This window comes from Podarcis bocagei, assembly GCF_964188305.1.
Source record: "Podarcis bocagei genome assembly, chromosome: 2".
Lineage (NCBI taxonomy): Eukaryota > Metazoa > Chordata > Lepidosauria > Squamata > Lacertidae > Podarcis > Podarcis bocagei.
The window spans coordinates 91,052,894-91,074,074 of NC_138126.1; the positions used below are offsets into that span (position 1 = coordinate 91,052,894).

The 21,181-nt window shown below is 46.0% G+C and overlaps 1 protein-coding gene across 7 annotated transcripts in view; it reads right to left on the reverse strand.

Moving 5' to 3' along the window:
* The window catches only part of SHISA6 (shisa family member 6), a 267,634-nt gene that overhangs the window by 4,975 nt on the left and 241,478 nt on the right, over positions 1–21,181 (reverse strand). For 2 of the 7 annotated variants that reach the window (XM_081184479.1, XM_081184481.1), the window contains 2 exons: positions 3,714–3,866; positions 1,926–2,027 (listed from right to left, as the gene is read on the reverse strand). The exons of 1 other annotated variant lie outside the window; for it this stretch is intronic. In XM_081184479.1, coding sequence (XP_081040605.1) covers positions 1,926–2,027; positions 3,714–3,866 — 255 coding nt within the window. The remainder of the gene's footprint in view (positions 1–1,925; positions 2,028–3,713; positions 3,867–21,181) is intronic. 4 more of the 7 variants (XM_081184482.1, XM_081184484.1, XM_081184480.1 and 1 more) reach the window with 3 other exon arrangements.

Genomic DNA, 21,181 nt, shown 5'->3' on the forward strand with positions numbered 1-21,181 from the left:
TCTGCTCACTGGGTGCTGCTGAAATGTGTTTTCACTTTAACTTCTGTCTCATTGATTCACTGTTGATGTGACTATGTTGGCATTAACCACCATTAACATTCACTGCTTTATTGTTAACCTGTCTCTCACTTTTTGCCCCTGTGACTTAGGCAAACATACACAGAAAGTGCAGTCATTGTCTTTCGTCATAATGTGAATCTGATGCATATTTTTTATAATAATCAGTTATTTTTTCTGTGATGCTGTTATGCTTATTACTTTTCAATAATAACCCATGCAAAAATATAAACTGCATTTTTTGTTCTCTTTTCTGGGCTAAGTGTGGGTGGGGTTTTTGAGATGTGGTGGAGGAATCATGAACTCACAAGTGCCCCAAAATCTGTCCTGTTCTAGAACTAAGCTTTTTTGGTGGGAGGAAATAAACAGCACCCCCAGTCAGCACCCCAACAAAATGCATTTACCTCCTCCACCGCCACCCATCTTGCATCACTAAATCTTTAAAATGCATTCATTTTCCAGTTCTGAGAATGACTACTCATGATCATTCCTATATATACCGTATTTTTTGCACCATAACACTCACTTTTTTCCTCCTAGAAAGTAAGGGGAAATGTCTGTGCGTGTTATGGAGGGAATGCCTACGGGTGGCGGGGGGGGGGTGTCTACTGCAGTCGTGAGCAGAGGATCCATGGTTCCCCTTCCTTCCCTCCTCCGTGGCTCGCTTTGAAACAGCAAAGCGGGAGAAGAGCTGCTGAGTGGGGAGGAGAGAGGGACAGAGAGCCTGCTTGCTTTAAAGGAGCAAAGCGGGAGAGGAGAGGAGCCTTCTCCCCTTATACCCTCTTCTTCATTATTAGCAGCATCCTTCTCCACCCACCCCACGCATGCTTCTTCTGCCCTTAAACCCCTCTTCTGCATTATTAGCAGCATCCTTCTCCTTGTCCCTTGAGTGCTTTTCCTTCCCTCCCCCCTTAAAACATGGTTACAAAGCACGGATCCACATGGATCCTCAGGATTTTTGCATTTGGCTACTCCAAACTCACTGTCAGATCACATGTCTGTGGCCACAGCATGAACCACAAAAATCATACACACACTGTTTCATTTAGAATTTTTTTTTGTTTTCCTCCTCTAAAAACTACGTGCGTGTTATGGCCGGGTGCGTGTTATAGAACGAAAAATACGGTACATTCAGCTAACATGAATTTCTCTGAATCATTCTACAAAATCCCTATCCATCAACTTAAGCCACTTCCCCTACAATTCCAGCAGAGTGAAAGTCAGCTTCCCTATCCCCTAATTTCTGAACATATAGCTTGCTTGCTTATGGTAATGTGCACACACCGTCCTTCATAGGTCAGTTCAGGCATCAATTACTGGGACCACATACACGCCATACATTTAAAGCACTATGAATACCACTTTAAAGAGTTTTTGCTTTCCCCAAAGAATTCTGGGAACTGTAGTCAGTTAAGGGTGCTGATCAGTCCCTTCCCATAGCTATAATTTCCAGAGCGGTTTAACAATCAACAGGGAACTCTAGGAATTGTAGTTCTTTTAGGGGACCCTTAGACTACAGCTCCTATGAGTCTTTGGAGGAACCCATGATTGTTTAAAGTGGTGGCTTTAAATGAATGGTGTGAATGGGGTATGGGGTCCTCCCTTCCGTCTCCCTGGCCATCAGATCCAACAGTCATTCTGAAGCAGAACCCAGCTAAAAGTTTGTCCGAGGGTGGTTTACAATATAAAAACACAAGAACACATAACATGGTAACAAACGGAAACAACAACCCCTGCTAAAGACAACAACTTCTTCAAAAACACATAGACATACATACAGAATTTAGATTTCTGTTTTAACCTAGTCCAGTTATAGCTCACACTTGCAGTACCTCACTTTGTATCACCCTTTACAAGGTTTCACTTACTTTGGAAAGCACAGTTAGTCCAAGGGGATCTTGCAGTGACCATCAGACTGCTAGAGTTAAAGGGATGAGCAGAAGCCTCCTGTGATGTATCTCTTGCAGGGGCTGTACCAATCAGACCACAGGTGGGATGTCAACATAAAGTAATGCAAAATTGTCACGTTGGAGGAAAGGCTTGCCTAGAATAATCTCCTGGACATGCTAGTTATACAGAAAGTATTTTATGCATGGAATAAAACATTTAATCCCCTACCTGCAGTCTGAAATGGTATAGACCAGTAATGGATATATCCAGTGGGACTTCTACTTGTCTGTTTTTGCTATTACAGCTTAAAGTGTTTTCTGCTGAGCAGTATACACAACAAAGAGTTACAATGCTGTGCTCCAAAAACATATGGATCAAGAAGAGTACTGGCTGGAAAAGTAACAGTGGGAGGAGGCACCTATTCTGAAGCCTTTGCATTGGATAAATGATTGAATACCCGAGAGAGCATAAACAGCGTTATCAGTAATAAGGTCAAAGCATTAATCAATAATAGACTAAGATGCTGTGAGGTATACTTGGTGGCCTCAGTGAGAAACAGGGCTGAGCTGAAATGTAAGCCCCAACTTTGCAGTCTCATTTACAGGCTGTAAAGCTGAACCTGCTATACTGATATTTGGGGTGGGCGGGAAGAGTGGACTGAAAAATGGGCAAAGTTCATTCATTGTGCCAGGAAAAAGGAGACAGAAATGCACCCTTGTGTTTCCAAACAATGTGGGGATTGCATGGTGTGCTAAAGCTTCCCAACCCACAGCTGGCCCCACACATTGTCTGGGCAATTGGGCAAACGTCACAACTTCCTGCGCAGTAACTTGCAAGACACAGCTGAAAAATATGGAGAGCTGCAACTATGGTGCACCTGTGTGCCTCTAGACCTAGAGGGCCACATATCGCCCCACCCCTGGCCTATGCAACATGGGAGACTCTTCAAACACTGAGCCAATTCATAGTGCTAGAAGCTAGGACAGTCTGCCTCTGTCATCCAGGCAACTGGGTGACAGAAGCACACTCCCTCCACCTTTCTAGTGACTCAGTGTAAGAAGATAGGCTGAGTTACTCCACTCAACTGCCTTGGCAATTAAACTCTTCTCCCTATAGCTGCTCTTGGTGTGCTGCAGCCTCACTTCTACTGAGAAGTTTGTGAATTGTCACAGAAGAAAAAAAGAAAAGGAAGGATACATTGTGAGGGCTCGGGCAGTAAAGTATGCCACAATTCATACCCTGCCCCCCAAATCTGCCCAAAATTATTAAAGTGGCAATACTTTGGCTTAGGCCTCATGCCAATCCAATGTCCCTAATGCAGTGAGACAAATCAATTGCCACTGTTTGGACCAGGGTATTTAGTTCACAATTTTGGATGCAGCGACCTGCCCCAGAGTACACAGGAAGAGCTAAAAATAGCAGGGATCTATTCGGGGAAGGGGCGTGTCAAGGGCTAAACTGCACTGTTCTTATTCTTGAATTTAAAAAAATGAATGGAAAGCTGGGTGGGCTTTAATAGGGAGGGACACCAAACACATGCTTGGTCAATAAGAAACAGCCTAGAAAAGAGGCTGCTGAGGTGCTATCTGTGCAAATTATCCTCCACCCTGATGTGAAAGAGCAAGCTCACTTCAGAAGGAAAGGACAATGAAATAAGGATCACCCAGCCAAAGATTCTCACAGCAAGAGGGGAGGACTTGGGGGGGTGGCTTTCAGCCTAACCATGCATAGTGAGTAGCAAGAGAATGAAATGAGCAGACACCTACTTAATCTCTTCAGGGAAGAATATTTACTTGGGTTAGTCTTGATTGCAGACTCGTAGGATGGTGGGAGGTGGGAGAGGTTCTGGAAAGACCTGGAGAAGGACAGATCATAGGGCTCAGTGGCAGAGGTGAGGATGCTGTTCATCCGTGGCTTTTCTGCAACACAGGGAGAAAGAAGACTTCCATCGAAACAGAGCCATAAGAACAACGAAAGAGCGCTCGGCGTGCAGTAAGTTCGGGCACACCCATCACATCACCCAGACTTGCACTGAGAAGTAATTCAAACTGACACCAGCCAAGCTGCAAACAAGGAACCCAGGGCTTTGCTTCTTCAGTGTCCATTGCAATTATTAATGAAGGCAGAGTGTGCTGATACAGAATGCTTGCTCCTTCACCCAACTGATGCTAAGAAGACAGGCATCTCGTTATGTAACTGTAAATGTAGGTGAACAAGCCACGGGCTGCTCATTTCTCTATTCCGTTGGCTCCATTGCAAGCACAGACATGAACAAACGCATTTGTCTACTGAGTCCAACTAGTGGGCCAGCTGCTTTTCTGCTTTCTTCTTGCCTGGGCCTTGATCTTGCCCAATGCTTTTCAGCCTGTGGGTACATTTGCAAACCGGAAAAACGACACATGCGCCAAGCACACACTACAACCCGTTCTATTGACCACAACAGAATGCTCCTTTCAAGCCTAGTTTCAGTGGGGTGGAGGAAAAAGGTATTGCTGGCATCTGGGCACTTCTGGGCAAAAGTTTCACAACCCCTGCCCTCTAATCTACGGAAAATGCACTTAGTGCAGCTCAGCCCCATGTTTCTTTAACTGCTTGACCGAAGCAGAGAGAAATTCCACCTTCCTCCATCAAGACCCACTCCCCTAGGCTCCTTTCCAATGATCACCTCCATCTCATCTTGGAGCCTGTGCCACTGGAAACATAGAGGCAAACCAACCAGATTGCAGAAAAATTTAAAATTCACACTACAGCAATAAACACTCAAGGTAGAGCAATAATGCGTAACTGAATCTTTTTGTTCCAATTCTTTTATATACTCTAGCAAACTGGCAGACCAGTTTGAAGGGCATATTGAAGGTCCTCCTTCCAGTTGCCAATCACCCTCTTGTGGAGATTGCTGGTTCTACCCCTATCCCCAAAGAGCCTTTACCCTTCACTTTCCCTCTCCCAACTCCTAGCCTCACTGTATCCCCATTTCGGGGAACTGGCACCAGCCATACCTGCCTTCCCTCATTTTTAATGCTTGGTTAGACAAATGGTCCTTCATTACTCATTTTTGAAAATTCATTATTAAAATATTATTGCTCTTAATTACAGTGATAATGACCATGATTATATCCAAAGGGAGCCCTTAGGTGCTTTCAATATAAACGTGGTGTAATTTTTCTATTAACGTGCCCTGTAATTTGTCATCTCACCATCAGAGTTATTTTTAAATACGAATGACTACAGCTCTGCTTGGGTTGTTGGAGAAAAACCATGGCCACACATCAACAGAGAGTGCAGTCATGGCCATATGTGTTGGAGAATGGCCTTTGCCTGCAGACGCAGCATCTGGTGGGATTAGGGGATGATCCTACACTTCTGAGAAAGCTACACATAGTATTTTGCAGCCTTCTCCAAACTGGTGCCCTCCTAGTATTTTGAAGCACAAATTCCATCATCCTTCACCATTGCCAATGCTGACTGAGGCTGCTGATGGGAGTTGTAGTTCTGTATCTGGAGAACATCAGATTGGGCCTTTTGCATCAACCATGTCTCCTCTTCTATGCCTATAGGATGAGCGCCTCCCAGACGTGGCAGCAGATCCCATGTTTGAAGGTTCCAAGTTCTAAGAGCCTCAGCATCTCCTGACAGCCTTACACCAAATGATTGTGCATCTGAAGCCATGCCAAGATTCTAATATATACAAAGAGAACACCTGCTTAGCAATGGTTGCTTTGTATCAGCAATCTTCTGGGGCGGCCATAGCTCAGTGGAAGCACATGCTTTGCATGCAGAATCCTACCTAGATTCTACCTCTAGTACCTCCAAGTCCACTAAGAAAGACCTCTCTCTCAGACCTAGCCAAGAACAGATACCATACTGGGCTAGGTGAGTCAACTGCCTGGCTCCGTATAAGGCAATTGAGAATCATTGAACCCATAGAGCAGTGTTTCCCAACCTTTTTTGGGCAAAGGCACACTTGTTTGATGAAAAAAATCTCGAGGCACACCACCATTACAGCCCCGTGACGTCAGCACGCAGCGTCACGCCGGGAGGGACGCACGAAAGTGTAAGTTTCAATTTTTTCCCCTCCCCCTTGCCGGGGAACCTCCAAGCTTTGGGGGTGGGGGGGGAGGAGGCAGCAAAGCGAGGCAGGAAGGAGAGCGCGGCTTGGCTGGGTGAGCTTTGGCAGGGGCAGGGAATGAGAGCCGCGAGGCGGGCGCTGCGGACAGAGGCGCTGCTCGCCGAGCTCGCAGGCAGCTAGGCAGGCAGACGGCGAGAGCCCCGCGCTGGGCGGCCTCTCCTCGCCGCCGCCGCCCCGCCTCTCGCCGCCCGACTCACCCGCCTCCCTCCAGGCAACATCTCGCGGCACACCAGGCAACATCTCGCGGCACACTAGTGTGCCGCGGAACAGTGGTTGGGAAACACTGCCATAGAGATCAAATGAACTGTGAGGCAGTTGGAGTCATGCTGTGACCAAATCCACACGGCTGTCTATCATATGGTTGGATAGGAAGAAAACTACAGTGGCTTGTGCTGATGTAACTGAAGAGTGCCTCTTGAGTTACATTGCCACACATCCTGCCCCGAGTCTCCTCTGGCTCACAGGATTTGGACAGGGGCTACTGAGCTGCTGATCAAAAGCACAAGCTGTCAACAGGAGGACCTGAGACTGAGGTTTTGGTGGTTGGATTCCAGCCACAAAAGGTTCGCTCACTGCAAACACACACCCAATACATTATAGAAAGAACAAGAGAAAAAGACAAAATGTTCCCGCAACCCTTTCAAGACCTTAACAGTGCTCATCCCCTCAAGATTTCACCACAGAATTGCTGGGTCAGCTGCTTCATATTAAGGCATGTGTGTGTGTGTGTGTGTGTGTGTGTTAATCCAGACAACTAACAGAACATCCACCCCCCCCCGCTCCATCACTGCACAGTGTAGTACAACTCTAGAGCTGATCATCTCACATCTTATGGAAGCAGAGAGTGCAGGGAGAAAGAAAACCTATCACATTGATTTATATCCCACTCTTTCCGCAATGAACTCGCAGCAGTGTAAATATTCTTCCCTCAGTGATCAGGTTGAGGTAGTGACTGGGTCAAGGTCACCCAGCCAGGCTCATGGCTAAAGTGTGGATTTAAACATGGGTCTCTCCATAATGATATTAGAAGAGCCCCTCTGGAGTCTGCTAAAGACCCATCTAATTCGCAATCTTGGTTCCCAAAATTTAAGAAATGAGCACAATAGCACTCTCCTCTTCCAGATCCCCAGCATCTAGGATTCAGAGACATACTGTCTCTCATAATGGGTATAGCACATAGCCATTGTGACTCATAGCCATCCCCCCCCCTAGAGTTTAGATCAACACTTTAACCATTGCACCACAATGACCTTGTGATCTAGAGTCAGGCAACCTTTGATGCAAGGCTGCCAGCACAACACAGAACTGGGGAGGAGCTCCATAGGCCCTGCCACCTAATCTGGGCAGGCTGCAGAGTTTGTTTGGTATTGAAATCACATCCCTTTGCTGCAAATCAGATCAAATGACTGAAGCCGGAGTTTAAAATTGTCTTTCATCAGCCCAAGCTAGAGGAGAAAGGCCTGTCAAATTATAACATTTCTATATCACACCCAGGTGCTCAGGTATTAAAATAGGCAGAGATAAGGACATTAAAAATAGCGGCAGCAACTACTGTGAGAAAATCCTCAGATGACGGTGAAACAAACAAACAAACAAAAGGACATGGAGGGCGACTTCAGGCTGGTACCAATTGCAGCACCGCTCCTGGAAGCCCTGTCTGACTATGGGTTTCTGAGGGATAATTCAAAGAACCAAATTGGCACAACAAGAGAGTAGTTGAGCTTCCATTGGAAATTGGTGGGCCGCTCTTACAATCCGATTAAGCAATTCTCCGACTGCTTTATTACACATGCAGCTCATGAATCTAACCCATGTTTGTTGTTGCCAAGAGTGGGTGGATGGATACTACAACCACCGTGGGGTGTGTGTGATTGGAGTATTCAGCAAAGACATTGCCTACTTCCTTCGCCACATGCCCAGCTCCGCCTGGATCCAGTGACTTCTGGACCCATATTTCTCCGCTTGCCAAGTGATAATGGGAACTGGCCCTCAACTAACAGCTGACAGTACATTTTCAAATATTTTCAGCAAGACTTCCAAACTTATTCTTGCAGACACTGCTCAGACATGTTTGCAAATAGAATTGGCATAAATGTATACCCTGGGGATGTGGCGTGGGCAGAGCTCCTATCCTGAATCCTAATGCTAAAACGCAGAATCTGAAGTTAGGCAAGGATACCAGGCACACTGCAGATTTTTCAGTCTTGACTCATTCCATCGAGGGTTAAGGATGATGCTTGTCATTTATGCAGCCTCAACTCTCTTGTTTTTTTAAATCTAGCAAATTTGAAGAAACTGCCCGCAGGCACTACCTGCTGCTAACATATGGAGCATTTCTTTGGGTTTGGTGTGTGATATCAATTCAATTGTATCATTACCCTGTATAAATCCCAGTGGCTGATCTCAGATAAGAACCCACTAATGAAGTGCCTTGGACAAAGGGAGCATGTGAGAGGCTCAGAGATGCATGCAGGCAGCCAAACATACATTTCAAATGAAAGCCACTTCCTTGTGAAGCTATGATCCTTTCCCAACATCAGGAGATTTCCGGTCCGGTTTAAAAATTTGTCCTGGAAACCCATGTGTATGTGTTTCAGAATTTCACGGTGTTCTGTCTGCTTGGTCATGAGTATGTCACCTGTCTATTGGCAGCAGGCTTTTTTACACACACACACACACACACACACACACACACACACACACACACACTGGAATAGCATTAATACTCCTGAGCAATGTCAGAGTGGAACTGGTTTTGCTTGCCGGATCTCCTGGCTCATCTCTGCAGCACGTTCCATTAGTAACAGTGTGCCAGACTACTTGCTCTGAGAGTCCCTGCCTGCCACATCATACGATCCAGTAACCAATCCTCTCCTCCTTCCTGCCCAACTACATTCTGCAGGCACAAACAGAAAAATTGAGTTTAATACAACTGAGCACATCAAGGCCACCCAGAATGTTGTACAGTACAAGAAACACAGCAAGTACCCAACTTGTGGTGACCAGGTCTTCCTGCCCTCTTGGCTCTCTGGAAGGGAGAAAGGGTCAGAGAAATGTACCCAGAAGAAGTCACGCAGCAGCCCATTTCCCTGCTCAGTACATTTTGCTGTCTGAAGTGGATCCAAAATGATGGCTTCCAGTGATTGCAGCAGAGCACAAATGCACCTCTGCCCCACTAGGTCCAAGACTTTTAAAGGTCTTGCTTCAGACTCCTTTCCTGACTTCTTCTATTTTCAACTCCTCTCCTAGTGCTACTTAAAGCACATAGGTTCAGCCTACTGCATGGCTGGCCCAGCCTCGATATAGCAAATGTTTTCTCCCCATGATCAATTTTCTCTTCTGAATACTTCAGCCTGCATCTAATAGACTGGCTCCACGATTAGGCAACACCTTCTACTTACCAGGCAGCAGGAACCATTGATTCAAAATTACACTGTAAACAGAGACTTCATCAGCATGGGCACATTGTCTCTGCTCCAGTGCACCGGAAAGGAATTACAGTCACATCTCACAAAGATAAGTGATCTGCAATGGGATTATTGATAATTCGAAACAGTAGTTCCTTTCACGCTTATATGTCAATGTTGTCATTTAAAAGCACAGCAGAGACAGCAAGAGGAGAGAGGAATTCGGCTAGAGGCTTCTAAATCAAAATATGAAACCAGAAGAGCTGCAATTGATGGGGACATCCCTTAGATCTGAAAAGAAAAAGGGGCAAGCCGCAAGATGCATGGCCACCATTTGATGAGTGTAGTATCAAGGCATGATCTGCATGCACAAATGAGCTATCACAGAGGGTTAGCAGCTGTATGCAGAAGGCCCCACGTTCAAATCTTTCTACATTCAGTTCAAATCACTACCAGTGCCAGTACAAGACATGGTGCTGCCTGTGGGCGATGGACCATCCTCCTCCTCCTTACTCCAGCATACGGTTGCAGCAATGCAGCAGTGGCACAGTCACGCTCCAGGCAGCTGTGCCAACAATGCCTTGCAAATTGGTTGGTTGGGTAGAAGCAGCAGTGGCTATACCAATGGGCTAGTGACAACAATGGATAGATGGCCAGTCACAGCAAATAGACAGGGAAGCAAGATCCACTACCCCAGAATAAACTGAATGTTCATTATCATCTCCTATACAGTGCTTTATGGTGGTGTCAGCACACACATTCTTCTGTGCACCATCAAGCACTAAGTGATTAAGTAATTTGCGTGCAAGTGTGTACCTTTGCAAACCTTGAGGAGAGTGGCTGAAATATACAAGCATATTCCAGGTTTGGGACCAAAGCTCTCGCCAAAGAGGTTTGAGGTCCATCTTAAACCAGTGTTCATTTGCAGCTTCATTAATGTATAATCCCGAGCTTTTGGTCACAAAACTTTGGCATCGGTTTGGAGCGCATCCAAAATTTCAGGGTTATGCGTTAATGAAGTTGGGCTGTGGAAGCAAACACTTGTTACTGCTAAAGTGCTGGTGATTGTGACAAATAAGTTCACCATCAGAGCTCATCATGCGATTTGCAACGTGTGTAGAGCTCTGTGGGACGCAGGGCATACCTGGCTGAATGCAGAGATTTTGCATTTCAAGAATGAGCAAGGCAATTAATTGCCTCCTTAGCGTGAAGCATGTGAAATTAAGCACCCCACATTTATCTAACAGGCATGCATGAAATCAAAACAGCTTCTCGCCATCTGTTTTGCCATGTAGTCAATCAGAAGCATGGATGGATGGGGGCTGCAAATGAGAGGTTACCTTGAAGTCTATTTCCAATATTTAGCAGCATCAGAGAAGAAACTGAAATGGCTTGGGAAGCTACCATATGCATAATGTAGCTGAGAGTCAAGGTCAGTGCCTTGATAGGTTTTTGTGTTGGAAGAGACAGTACATGCATTCTACATTATAAAGCTGCTGGGTAAACGGCGAGCTTTCTTCTCACTTGAAGATGTGTTCAAATGCCTGTTTTTCAGGATAAGCCACATTCGTTCTTGCTGCCTTTAATTTATGTTCCTTCTATCCCTCACATTCAAACAGCATACTTGCAAGAGGTTTCCCTCACTTATCTTAAAACACACACACACGCAAGTGAAAATTGCTGATGTAATTCTAATTACACAGCACCACCAGCGTTGTTTGATAATGTAAGAAAAACCTACAGGTACAGCAGAGATTAATATGAATAATTTATATAGCACTTATTTTTTATTGCTAAATTCATTTAAAATAATTATTGAACTTTCCTTTTCACTACAGTACTAAAACAGATAATACCATTTGAAAAACAAATTAAAATAAACCATGGCCTTTAGTGGTTGAGCAGGACTGTAGAAAATGGTACTGTGACCAGACTCTGAAATATCACGTCGGGTTATTATTGTTGTATGCTTTATGCCGGACTTTAATAGCGTTTTGAAGGAAATGGATATTATAAATGGTTTCCATATTATATTTCAATTGTGTATTGGTTGCTAAATAGTTTGCAACCTGCTTGAGGAGGCATTTATTTGCCTGAAGAGCCACAAAAGAAACAGGCATGCCTTAATCAACCCAGTCAAAATGTTGAGATGGAGTCCTTAATGCAAGTCTTTACATTAGAATACCAGGCTCACTATTTACAGTCTTTATTTCTTGGGATACGAAGATTACTTTGGATCAGGGCATTATCCCTCCTTTGTACCTTCCCCATATTTATTTTAGTTTCTTCTTTCAAGGCATTCAGAGCAGTATTTTAGCTTCACAACAACCCTGTGAGGTAGTTCTGGCTGAGATACTGAATTGCACAAGTCTGCTTAGGTAGCTTTGTAGCCCAAACAAGAATTTCTTTCTCATAGAGAAAAGCTTGTTCTCCTTGTATTCTGTATTCTTAGACCCTGACAGAATTCACACCAGCCCTAAGAGGATTCCCATTAAGAGACACAGTGGGGAGGAATACAATGAACCACTATTCTGCATTCATGTAATTGGGCCCAACACCCAATGCAGAGGACTTGGGAGACAGATGCCATAGCTAGCCTTTCAGAGCTATAGCCTGGAGGAGTCACATTTTCCTCTTGGCATAACCTTTTTCTCTTTTAAAGCCTGTGCTAACAGGAGGATCAGAAGAGTGTGATGCTGAACTCCTCCTCATGTTCACACAACAGGAGAGGGGCAGCACATCATTACTGCAAAAGCGTTTGCAGGTGGCGTACCAGGCTAGGGATTACAATCCCTCTGGAAATTCAGCTCTAAAGCTCTAGTAGGAATTGAAATGAACCAAGTTCAATTTGCTACAGTGAAGATTAGCCGGTGTCCTCTGCAACACAATTCTAAGCACTCTCTGTCCTTTCATAGTGGCTCTATGTTTTATGCAGCAAAACCAGCTGCTGAATGCACACTGATGTTGCCTGCAGCAAACACTTAAACAACAAATGTGCATCTTAGTTTGGGCACATACGCATTCACACACGTCTGGGACCCCTGACTGAGCTAGGATTCCCAGGTGCATGCACATTTCTAGGCTGCTTTCTGTGGTATTTAGCTCTCAGTTGCACTGAAAGTACAGAAAAGGAAGACACACAGTAATGCAAACTCAGAAGGGCAATGCACTTCAGGAAGAGCCAACACCTTCACCAATCAGCTGGTTCAAGCAGAGGTTGCCCTTTGCCACAACTGACCAGGGCAACAGCCCATTGCTTTTACAGTTCAAAGCTATAGCCTTGCAGAATGGAGAAAAAGGACCTGCCCCTGTGTCTCTGGCCATGTGCATGTTGGAAGAAGTGTTGCATCGCTCAGTGGTCTGCACTGCACCTGTCAAGCCCAGGAACTTGGCTAAGGGTTAGAGGTGCTATGGCAGGCATAGGCAAACTCGGCCCTTCAGATGTTTTGGGACTATAACTCCTATCATCCCTAGCTAACAGGACCAGTGTTCAGGGATGATGGGAGTTGTAGTCACAAAACATCTGCAGGACTGAGTTTGCCTATGCCTGTGCTATGGGAAAGCTGTGGCCTTCCAGCTGTTGTTGGACTCCCATCAGCACAGCCAAAAATCAGGGTTGCTGGGATTTGTAGTCCAGCAGCATGTGGAAGGCCACACCTTCCCCATCCCTAGGTTAGATGAAAGGGACTCATGATGAAACAGCTGGTTGGTGAGCAGATTCCCTTGGAGGTCAAACAGACTGCCGGAACAGATTAAGTTTGACAAACAAGGTACCACTGTATATGAAAAAGTGGTTAGTGATGAGATCCAGTTCAGACAGTTTCAAGATGTTGGAGAAGTTTTCCCCAATATACTGTTACATGCCACCCCAATCTATGCCAAACAGTGCACAAAACTTCAAAAATTCCAGGTGCTCACCCAGGAGTTGGAAAATTAGGCACAATGGAGGCTATAGTGTCATTATGATACATGGCTTTATATACAAACTGGAGCCTACAATGGAGGGAGTTCACAGCACCCCAAAATGCGCTAGCTTACTCCATAGTAACAGCATCAACATCCTTTCTCCGCAGCCTCTCGTGCTCTGCAGTGCACATCTCAGCTCAACTGCTCCTCTCTGCTTCCTGGTAACATAACTCCCCACACCTTCCTTTATTACACACAGCCCAACAAGACATCAATGAGAACCCACTGACAGCACACAAATCAATGTGGATAACTTGCCCCCCCCTTGCACATGCAAACAAAACTCACTGCAGCCAACTGAAGCAACTATGCCCTGGGCCCCCAATCTCCCTCACCGCCAATGAAAACTAATAAATGAATAGAAAGGGAACCCACCCACGTGACACTGACACAAAAACCTTGCACAGACATTATGTAAGAGAATGAAAGTTTACTAATCCCCTCCTCTTTCCCACGCTCTCCCTCCCCACCTCTCTTCTCCCCCAACCTTCTACTGACTACAACATTAAAGTCTCACATCAAATATAACTGATCTGTAGAAAGGACTTTACGATCTGTAAACAGAGATGATGTATGTACTTTTGTAACCCAAGAATATTTAATAAAACCTCCTTTAAAAAAACCCTAAGTCCCTTTATCTACAGAGGAAGGGAGGATTCAATTTTTTAAATTTTTTATTTGCATTCTAACACCTATTTCCTTTGATGCTTTGAACTCATATTGGTTAATCCTCCCAGGTGGTCACCTCACAAAGAAGTTTGCCTGACTTCCTCAACACTTGTTGATTTGGCTAGGCTAGGATTACGAAGTCCAATACACAACCCAGGAAGTGTGCCTATTTAATTAGCTTTTATATGTGCTAATATTAGAGGCTTATCAGTGGGTCTATCACACACCTTACTAGCCCAAATGCACACTTGAGTCTGGCTAGTTCTTCTTCTTCTTCTTCTTCCAAGGAAATTAGCTTTGACATCCATAAATCTTAATTAAATTCTAGCATCTATAAATCTATAACAATACCTTTGCTCTCCTTGCACACACACAAAAAAGAAACAAATGGAACACATGTTCTTCTACAGCCCAGATCTTGCATTCTGAACAGTGTGTTAAAATTTGCATGATGAAGTGCCATTTGCCCTCAACAAACATTTATTCTGAAAGCACAGCCAACCCATGGGATTTATTTACTACATGAAAATGATGCCCAGCACGAATCACTTGGTGGTGATTCTACCATGTCAAAAAATGTAATTTAGTGGAAGGTGGCCAATCCAATAGCACATCTTTCTCCTTGCTCTCCCCCATAATGTCCAGTAAACAAAAATGTGTGACATGAATCATCACACTTCAGGTTCCTTCACCCTCGCAGGCACTGAAATGCCAAATTTAGTATGTAGGCAGGATTACTTGATAGAAGTCTCTAATGCAGTGTTTCCCAACCTTTTTTGGGCAAAGGCACACTTGTTTCATGAAAAAAATCTCGAGGCACACCACCATTACAGCCCCGTGACGTCAGCGCGCAGTGTCACGCCGGGAGGGACATGAATTGCTAGCAAATTACATAATCACCTCCTTGAGGGCTGGCTCATATTCTCCGAAGGCAGAACCCCATTAATTAACAGGACAGACTCACACCATAGCCAAGACGAGGGGGAAAAACCTCAGTCATGCACAGTCATGCACATGTGGGGGCTAAATGAGGACGAAGACCGGGCAGAGAGCAGGGTTCAAATCACCCCACCTGGCCAGGACAATCCCTGGGTGCTCCCTTGGGCCACTCGCCTGACCCACCTCGCAGGGCTGTTGTTGCGAGGATAACACGGGGAGAACCACGCGCGCCCCCGGGAGCTCCTTGGAGGAGAAAGCGGGCGATGAATGCAATGCACGAAATATATGAGAGGCGACCAGGTTTTGCAGGTGAGGGGCCCCCGCCAGCCTCCGCTTCCAACACCCGGCGCAACGATGCCGAAGTTTCCCCCCGGGCTCGGCTCGGGGAGCAGCGCTGCTCCCCCTGGCTCCCCTTCACCCTCCCGGCTCTCTCTGCCGCCCACTGGGGACCCCCCTCACCTGCCAAGTCCGGAGCGCCGGTGGAAGTTGCATGCATGCATGCAGGGCGCCGCGTTGCCATTGCATTGCACTGCACTCCATGCAACGCCTGCACGCATGCATTGCCTTGCACGCCCGCCAAGGGGTCTCCCCGCGGTCCGATGCGTCCCCTCCGGCGCGGATGCAGCATTGCAAAAATAAACCCCCCCGACGCAGCCCTACCTGGGGGGCAGCCTCCGCCTCCGCCGCTCCACCTCCGCGGGGATCCCCGGGCTCCATCCTGCCGCCCGATCTCCGCGGGGGCGCAGGCAGGCTGCGCGGGGTCTGCGCGGAAGAGCCCCTGCCCGCCCGGCCGCCGCCGCTGCGCTCATTCCATGGCCGGGAGAAGAGCGCTTCAAACAAAACGCCCGGCCCGCCAGGCCACGCTGGGAAACGTAGCTCGCGCACCCCGCGCGGGCGCGGAGCCCAAGGGCGAGGGGACTACGGATCCCGGCAGCCCCCGCGCCGGGGACGGAGGGGGAGAGGCCGGGTGCAGGGATGGAGGGACGGGTGGGCGAGCGAGTGAGTGAGTGGCAGCCGCCAAGCCTTGGCCGAGAGCCAGGAAGGGCCTCCCCGGAGGAGGAGGAGGGAGGCGCAGAGCGGGAGGGAGGGAGGGAACCCCAGGGGTCATCTAGTGACGGCGCCCCAATCGAAAATTTGACTTTAAAAAAAAATCTTTCGAATTTTTTAATTTTTCCCGCGGCACACCAGGCAACATCTCGCGGCACACTAGTGTGTCGCGGAACAGTGGTTGGGAAACACTGCTCTAATGTGAGAGTTCAGCTTCACCAGCAACTGAAGTATTATAGAAACCTCTAAAGAGAAACTGCTATATAAATTTGCATGGGTTTGGTGAGGCATTTCTTTCCCTTTGACTTTTTCAGTACCACCTGAACATTTCAGGGGGAAATGCTCTGCTTCTTTTATTCATTCACTGTAAATTAGAAATCATGCAATTTTGTCATTTCCTTTCATAACTGCTTGCAGAGGCATGAGATATACTGTACACTTCCTCTGACGCTACTGATTTTCAAGCATTTCTAAGCAAATGGCATCTTAAACAAAAACAGGCACATTTGTAACAAATTGCTGCAGGGCATGTTATGAAATGAGGAATCGTTTTCTTACCTTCTGGGAAGGACGTAAATTGAAATACTTCTAATACTGCAGTTAGACAGTTATTCCACTGGAACGATTACCATATGGATTGGGGGGGGGGAGATTGAAGTCTGAATACTCTTCCATATGAAAAAAAACAAACAGTCAGTTCCCTGCCTTTTTCCTTAACATGCCTGGACTTATCAGCTCCCAACAACCTTCCCCTTCTCTGGTATGGCTGTGAGGAAGAGAGTGGAAACTTTAACTTGCATTTTTAAACTAACCAGTTTATTGTTATGTCCAAAGTGTCACTTCCCTTTACCTTGGGAGGCAATAGATAACCAAAGCTATTGTATCCTCCACTCTACCTGAGAAATTCAGCATGTGAAGAGGATTGAGCAGGTGGTTATCACCAGCTGCTCCTGAGTTCCTATAACTTTTACCATTTTGTAACTAAGCCAAGTTTTACTTGCTTGTGCAACTTTCCTGAAGCACGTGAATCTGACCTTCGGAGAGTTTGTAAGACAAACCTTTTTCAACTTACCAAGTGTGTGGTCTTTTCCAATGCTGGAAACGCTGAGGGGAGAGAGACTAGCTGCTGTCCATCAGGCAATGGCTTTTCCCACCTGCCTTGCCCCACCCTCCAGGCCCAGGAGCCTTCATAAGGGAGCTGTAGAGGAAGGCCTGTGAGGGGAGGGACTTCCTGCTGCCCATCAGGCAATGGCTTTTCCCACCTGCCTTGCCCCACCCTCCAGGCCTAGGAGCCTTCATAAGGGAGCTGTAGAGGAAGGCCTGTGAGGGGAGGGACTTCCTGCTGCCCATCAGGCAATGACTTTTCCCACCTGCCTTGCCCCACCCTCCAGGCCAAGGAGCCTTCATAAGGGAGCTGTAGAGGAAGGCCTGTGAGGGGAGGGACTTCCTGCTGCCCATCAGGCAATGGCTTTTCCCACCTGCCTTGCCCCACCCTCCAGGCCTAGGAGCCTTCATAAGGGAGCTGTAGAGGAAGGCCTGTGAGGGGAGGGACTTCCTGCTGCCCATCAGGCAATGGCTTTTCCCACCTGCCTTGCCCCACCCTCCAGGCCTAGGAGCCTTCATAAGGGAGCTGTAGAGGAAGGCCTGTGAGGGGAGGGACTTCCTGCTGCCCATCAGGCAATGGCTTTTCCCACCTGCCTTGCCCTACCCTCCAGGCCCAGGAGCCTTCATAAGGGAGCTGTAGAGGAAGGCCTGTGAGGGGAGGGACTTCCTGCTGCCCATCAGGCAATGGCTTTTCCCACCTGCCTTGCCCCAGCCTCCAGGCCTAGGAGCCTTTTCCAGACCATGACTTTAGGAACACCAGAAACAGTTGGGAGAGGAGTTCAGGGATATTAAAATAATAATAATAATTTTAAAAGTTGTGTGTCTTTGCTTCTCGATTTGTATTGTGTTAATTTATGCACTGTGACCGGCTGTTGTTATTATTGATTATAGTTTAGAAATTATTGTAATTATTGAATTTCTGTTTAATTTTTATTTGCTGATATTTAATATTATTCTGTATTATTCTAATGGATTGTTGAATATTACTTTATTTGATATAAGTTGCTTATTTTAAAGTTATGTTTTTATTACAACTTTTGCATTGGATTAGATTGTTAAAAGGTGTACATTTTGTTGTTTCTTCAGAAGAAGAAGAAGAGTTTGGATTTGATATCCCGCCTTTCACTCCCTTTAAGGAGTCTCAAAGCGGCTAACATTCTCCTTTCCCTTCCTCCCCCACAACAAACACTCTGTGAGGTGAGTGGGGCTGAGAGACTTCAAGGAAGTGTGACTGGCCCAAGGTCACCCAGCAGCTGCATGTGGAGGAACGGAGACGCGAACCCGGTTCCCCAGATTACGTGACTACCGCTCTTAACCACTACACCACACTGGCTCTCAGCTTCTAAACTGCCTTGCATATAGGAAAATAGAAAGGCGGTATACATATTAAAAGTGAAATGAAAATGAAAAAATGAAACGCTGAGGTATGAAGGAAACTTTGGAAAGAAACTTTTAAAGGAGACATTTTGGAAACTCTTAGAAGGGCATGTTTTAAAAGTCTAACAGCCTCTACTTCCATGATTTACTTTGCTGCATATTTTCTGACTTTAAATATCTGCTGGGGTTCTCTCACCAAGGAGTATTTTGGCCCAAACTTGGATCGTGACATCCAGGAATTCTCCTGTATTTTGCATCAACACAAACATGGACAAACTGTAGTTACGGCTTAACTATAGCTTATTATGGAAACAAACTAATTTCAAACTGTAATGTTTGAAATAGACATGTTGTCCTATGCCATAGTTAAGATTAAGCACAGTTTAGGGCTTTTGACTAATTTATTTATTAATTAAACTTCTATCCCAAAGGATCCCTGGGGCAGAAAGCTACAAAACAGAAAAGCAATACAATAATACGGTATATATTTCAAAAAGAAATTAGAACAATCAAATATCCTCACAACTGAATTTCAACATTGCCAGGAACAGTATAATGTAGCAATCAAATGCCTTGGTAAACAGCAATTTTTCCCCTCATTCTGTCTGAATGTTAACAATGAGGGAGAGAGATGCACCTCACCAGGGAGAATGTTCCACTACTGAGGAGGCCCTTGTCACAAGTCAACACCAACCAGGCAGTTCCCAGTGGTGGCACCCCCAACAAGGTCTCCTGTGCCCATTATAAGGCCCAGGGTGGTTGATACTGAGGGAGGGGCGCTTTTGGTTTCAAGATAAACTATGGAAATATGTTCTGATATCCTCCTTGCAGTCATGTAAGGGGAAGAGCGAAGGGTGGGAACATGGGATTCCAATCAACGTGTGTGCACATTACACTGAACCAACGTTGGCAGTAGCAGCTAGTGTGGTGGGGCAGAGCTGCAGATCAGTCCTCCTGACAATGACACCACTGAAACATACCTGAATGGTGCTGGGGCAAGAGGCAAGAGGTGGGGGCAATGATATTTGCACAGCCCCAATCTCACAACCTCCCCTTGTCTGCCTCCGTGCCCCAGTGCCTCTGTGTCAGGAGGAGAACACCATGGCTCTGCCACACCACACATCCATGGCACACTACTTTGTTGGCATAAGTTGAAACAGAGAAAAAGGCAGTGCAAGGAGTAGCTGCAAAAGTATGTTTGCTTCTTACCGTTACTCCCATTGGAGTAACAATTCACATATCTGTTCATTCAAACACTCCTCCTCCTAGCAAATGTAGACAGTTTTCTTTGATATTTGTCTCTGATAAATGCTTAGGAGATCATTTGTACTCTCAACAGCTTTGTCTTAAATGAAATGTTAATTTTCACTCAAACACACACCACCACTATGTCTGCAGAGTCACAAGCCTGCTGTCATGCCCCCTTTGGCCTCATGCATCTTTTGAAAGTGTGCTGCTGCTGCTTCTCTCTCAGAAGCTAAGTGCGCTGCCTCAGGTGATTGCTCCTGCTTCCACAAACACTCGCCCCTTGGCAGGCAGGATCAAACCAGGATGACCTAATTATAATTAGGGTAACAGCAGCTGCATAGAACAGATTAAATACAATCCCTTGTTAATTAACAATCATCTCTCATCAGACATTCAAACAAAATTGAGTGCAATCAAATCTCAGCAGTCAGACTTCTCTTGTCCTATGTAAGAGCTGGAGGACCTGCTTGAAGCGTTGGATTCTGAATACTGCCTAAAGACGTTCTCACTGCTTTTTTCTATTTCCAGGCATAGCAGAAATGCTCTGGGAGCACGTGGTCTACTTCCTTTAGCACCAGGCCCTCCTGGGGCCATCCAGGTGCTGCTAGGCCATGACTCCCATCATGTCTGACCACTGGGCATACTGGCTGCTGGAAGTTGGAGTCCAACAACAACTGGAAGGCCACAGGTTCCCCACCATTGAAACTAGCTTCCAGGCTAAGACTGGCTCACTTACCTGGGAGCTGCCAAATAAGCATGTATATATAGGCTTGTACAGTTAAGGCTTCTTCTAATGCCTGTGTGCGCACACACAAATCCTGCCAGGATCCACAGTAGCCTCATAGTTATTTGCAAAGCATTGTGGCAAAGTGTACCACGTTGCCTTTTTGAATGGAAACTGGTCTTTAGGCTAAATTATAATAGAAGTCCACCAAACATTAACTAATTAATCAGCTTGAGCAATTGGTTAAAACCCGTTTAAATCAAGGGCAGCATAATTAAATATAAACTTTTTCATATCAGTCCTTATAAAATCCAGTGCTCAGCAAACCGTTTTGGGATGACAACCCATCTTATGTACAGACACAGAGAATGACTTAAGTGATTCTTTGGAAGCAGATGATTGGCATTGTATCTGAACCTCTTTTGCAACCTTATCAATCAAACACACAAATAAAGAAAGCACAGTGCAAAGTTCTCAGTAGGTGGTATATTACCCCTGCAAAGCTTCACCTGATATACCCAAATTATAGTCAGTATTGTTGGATGGGGTGTGGAGAGATTGGTCCACATTTTCACCTTCCGTGGGATAATGTTCAACAGTGCAAGAGTTCTGGAACACGGTTGC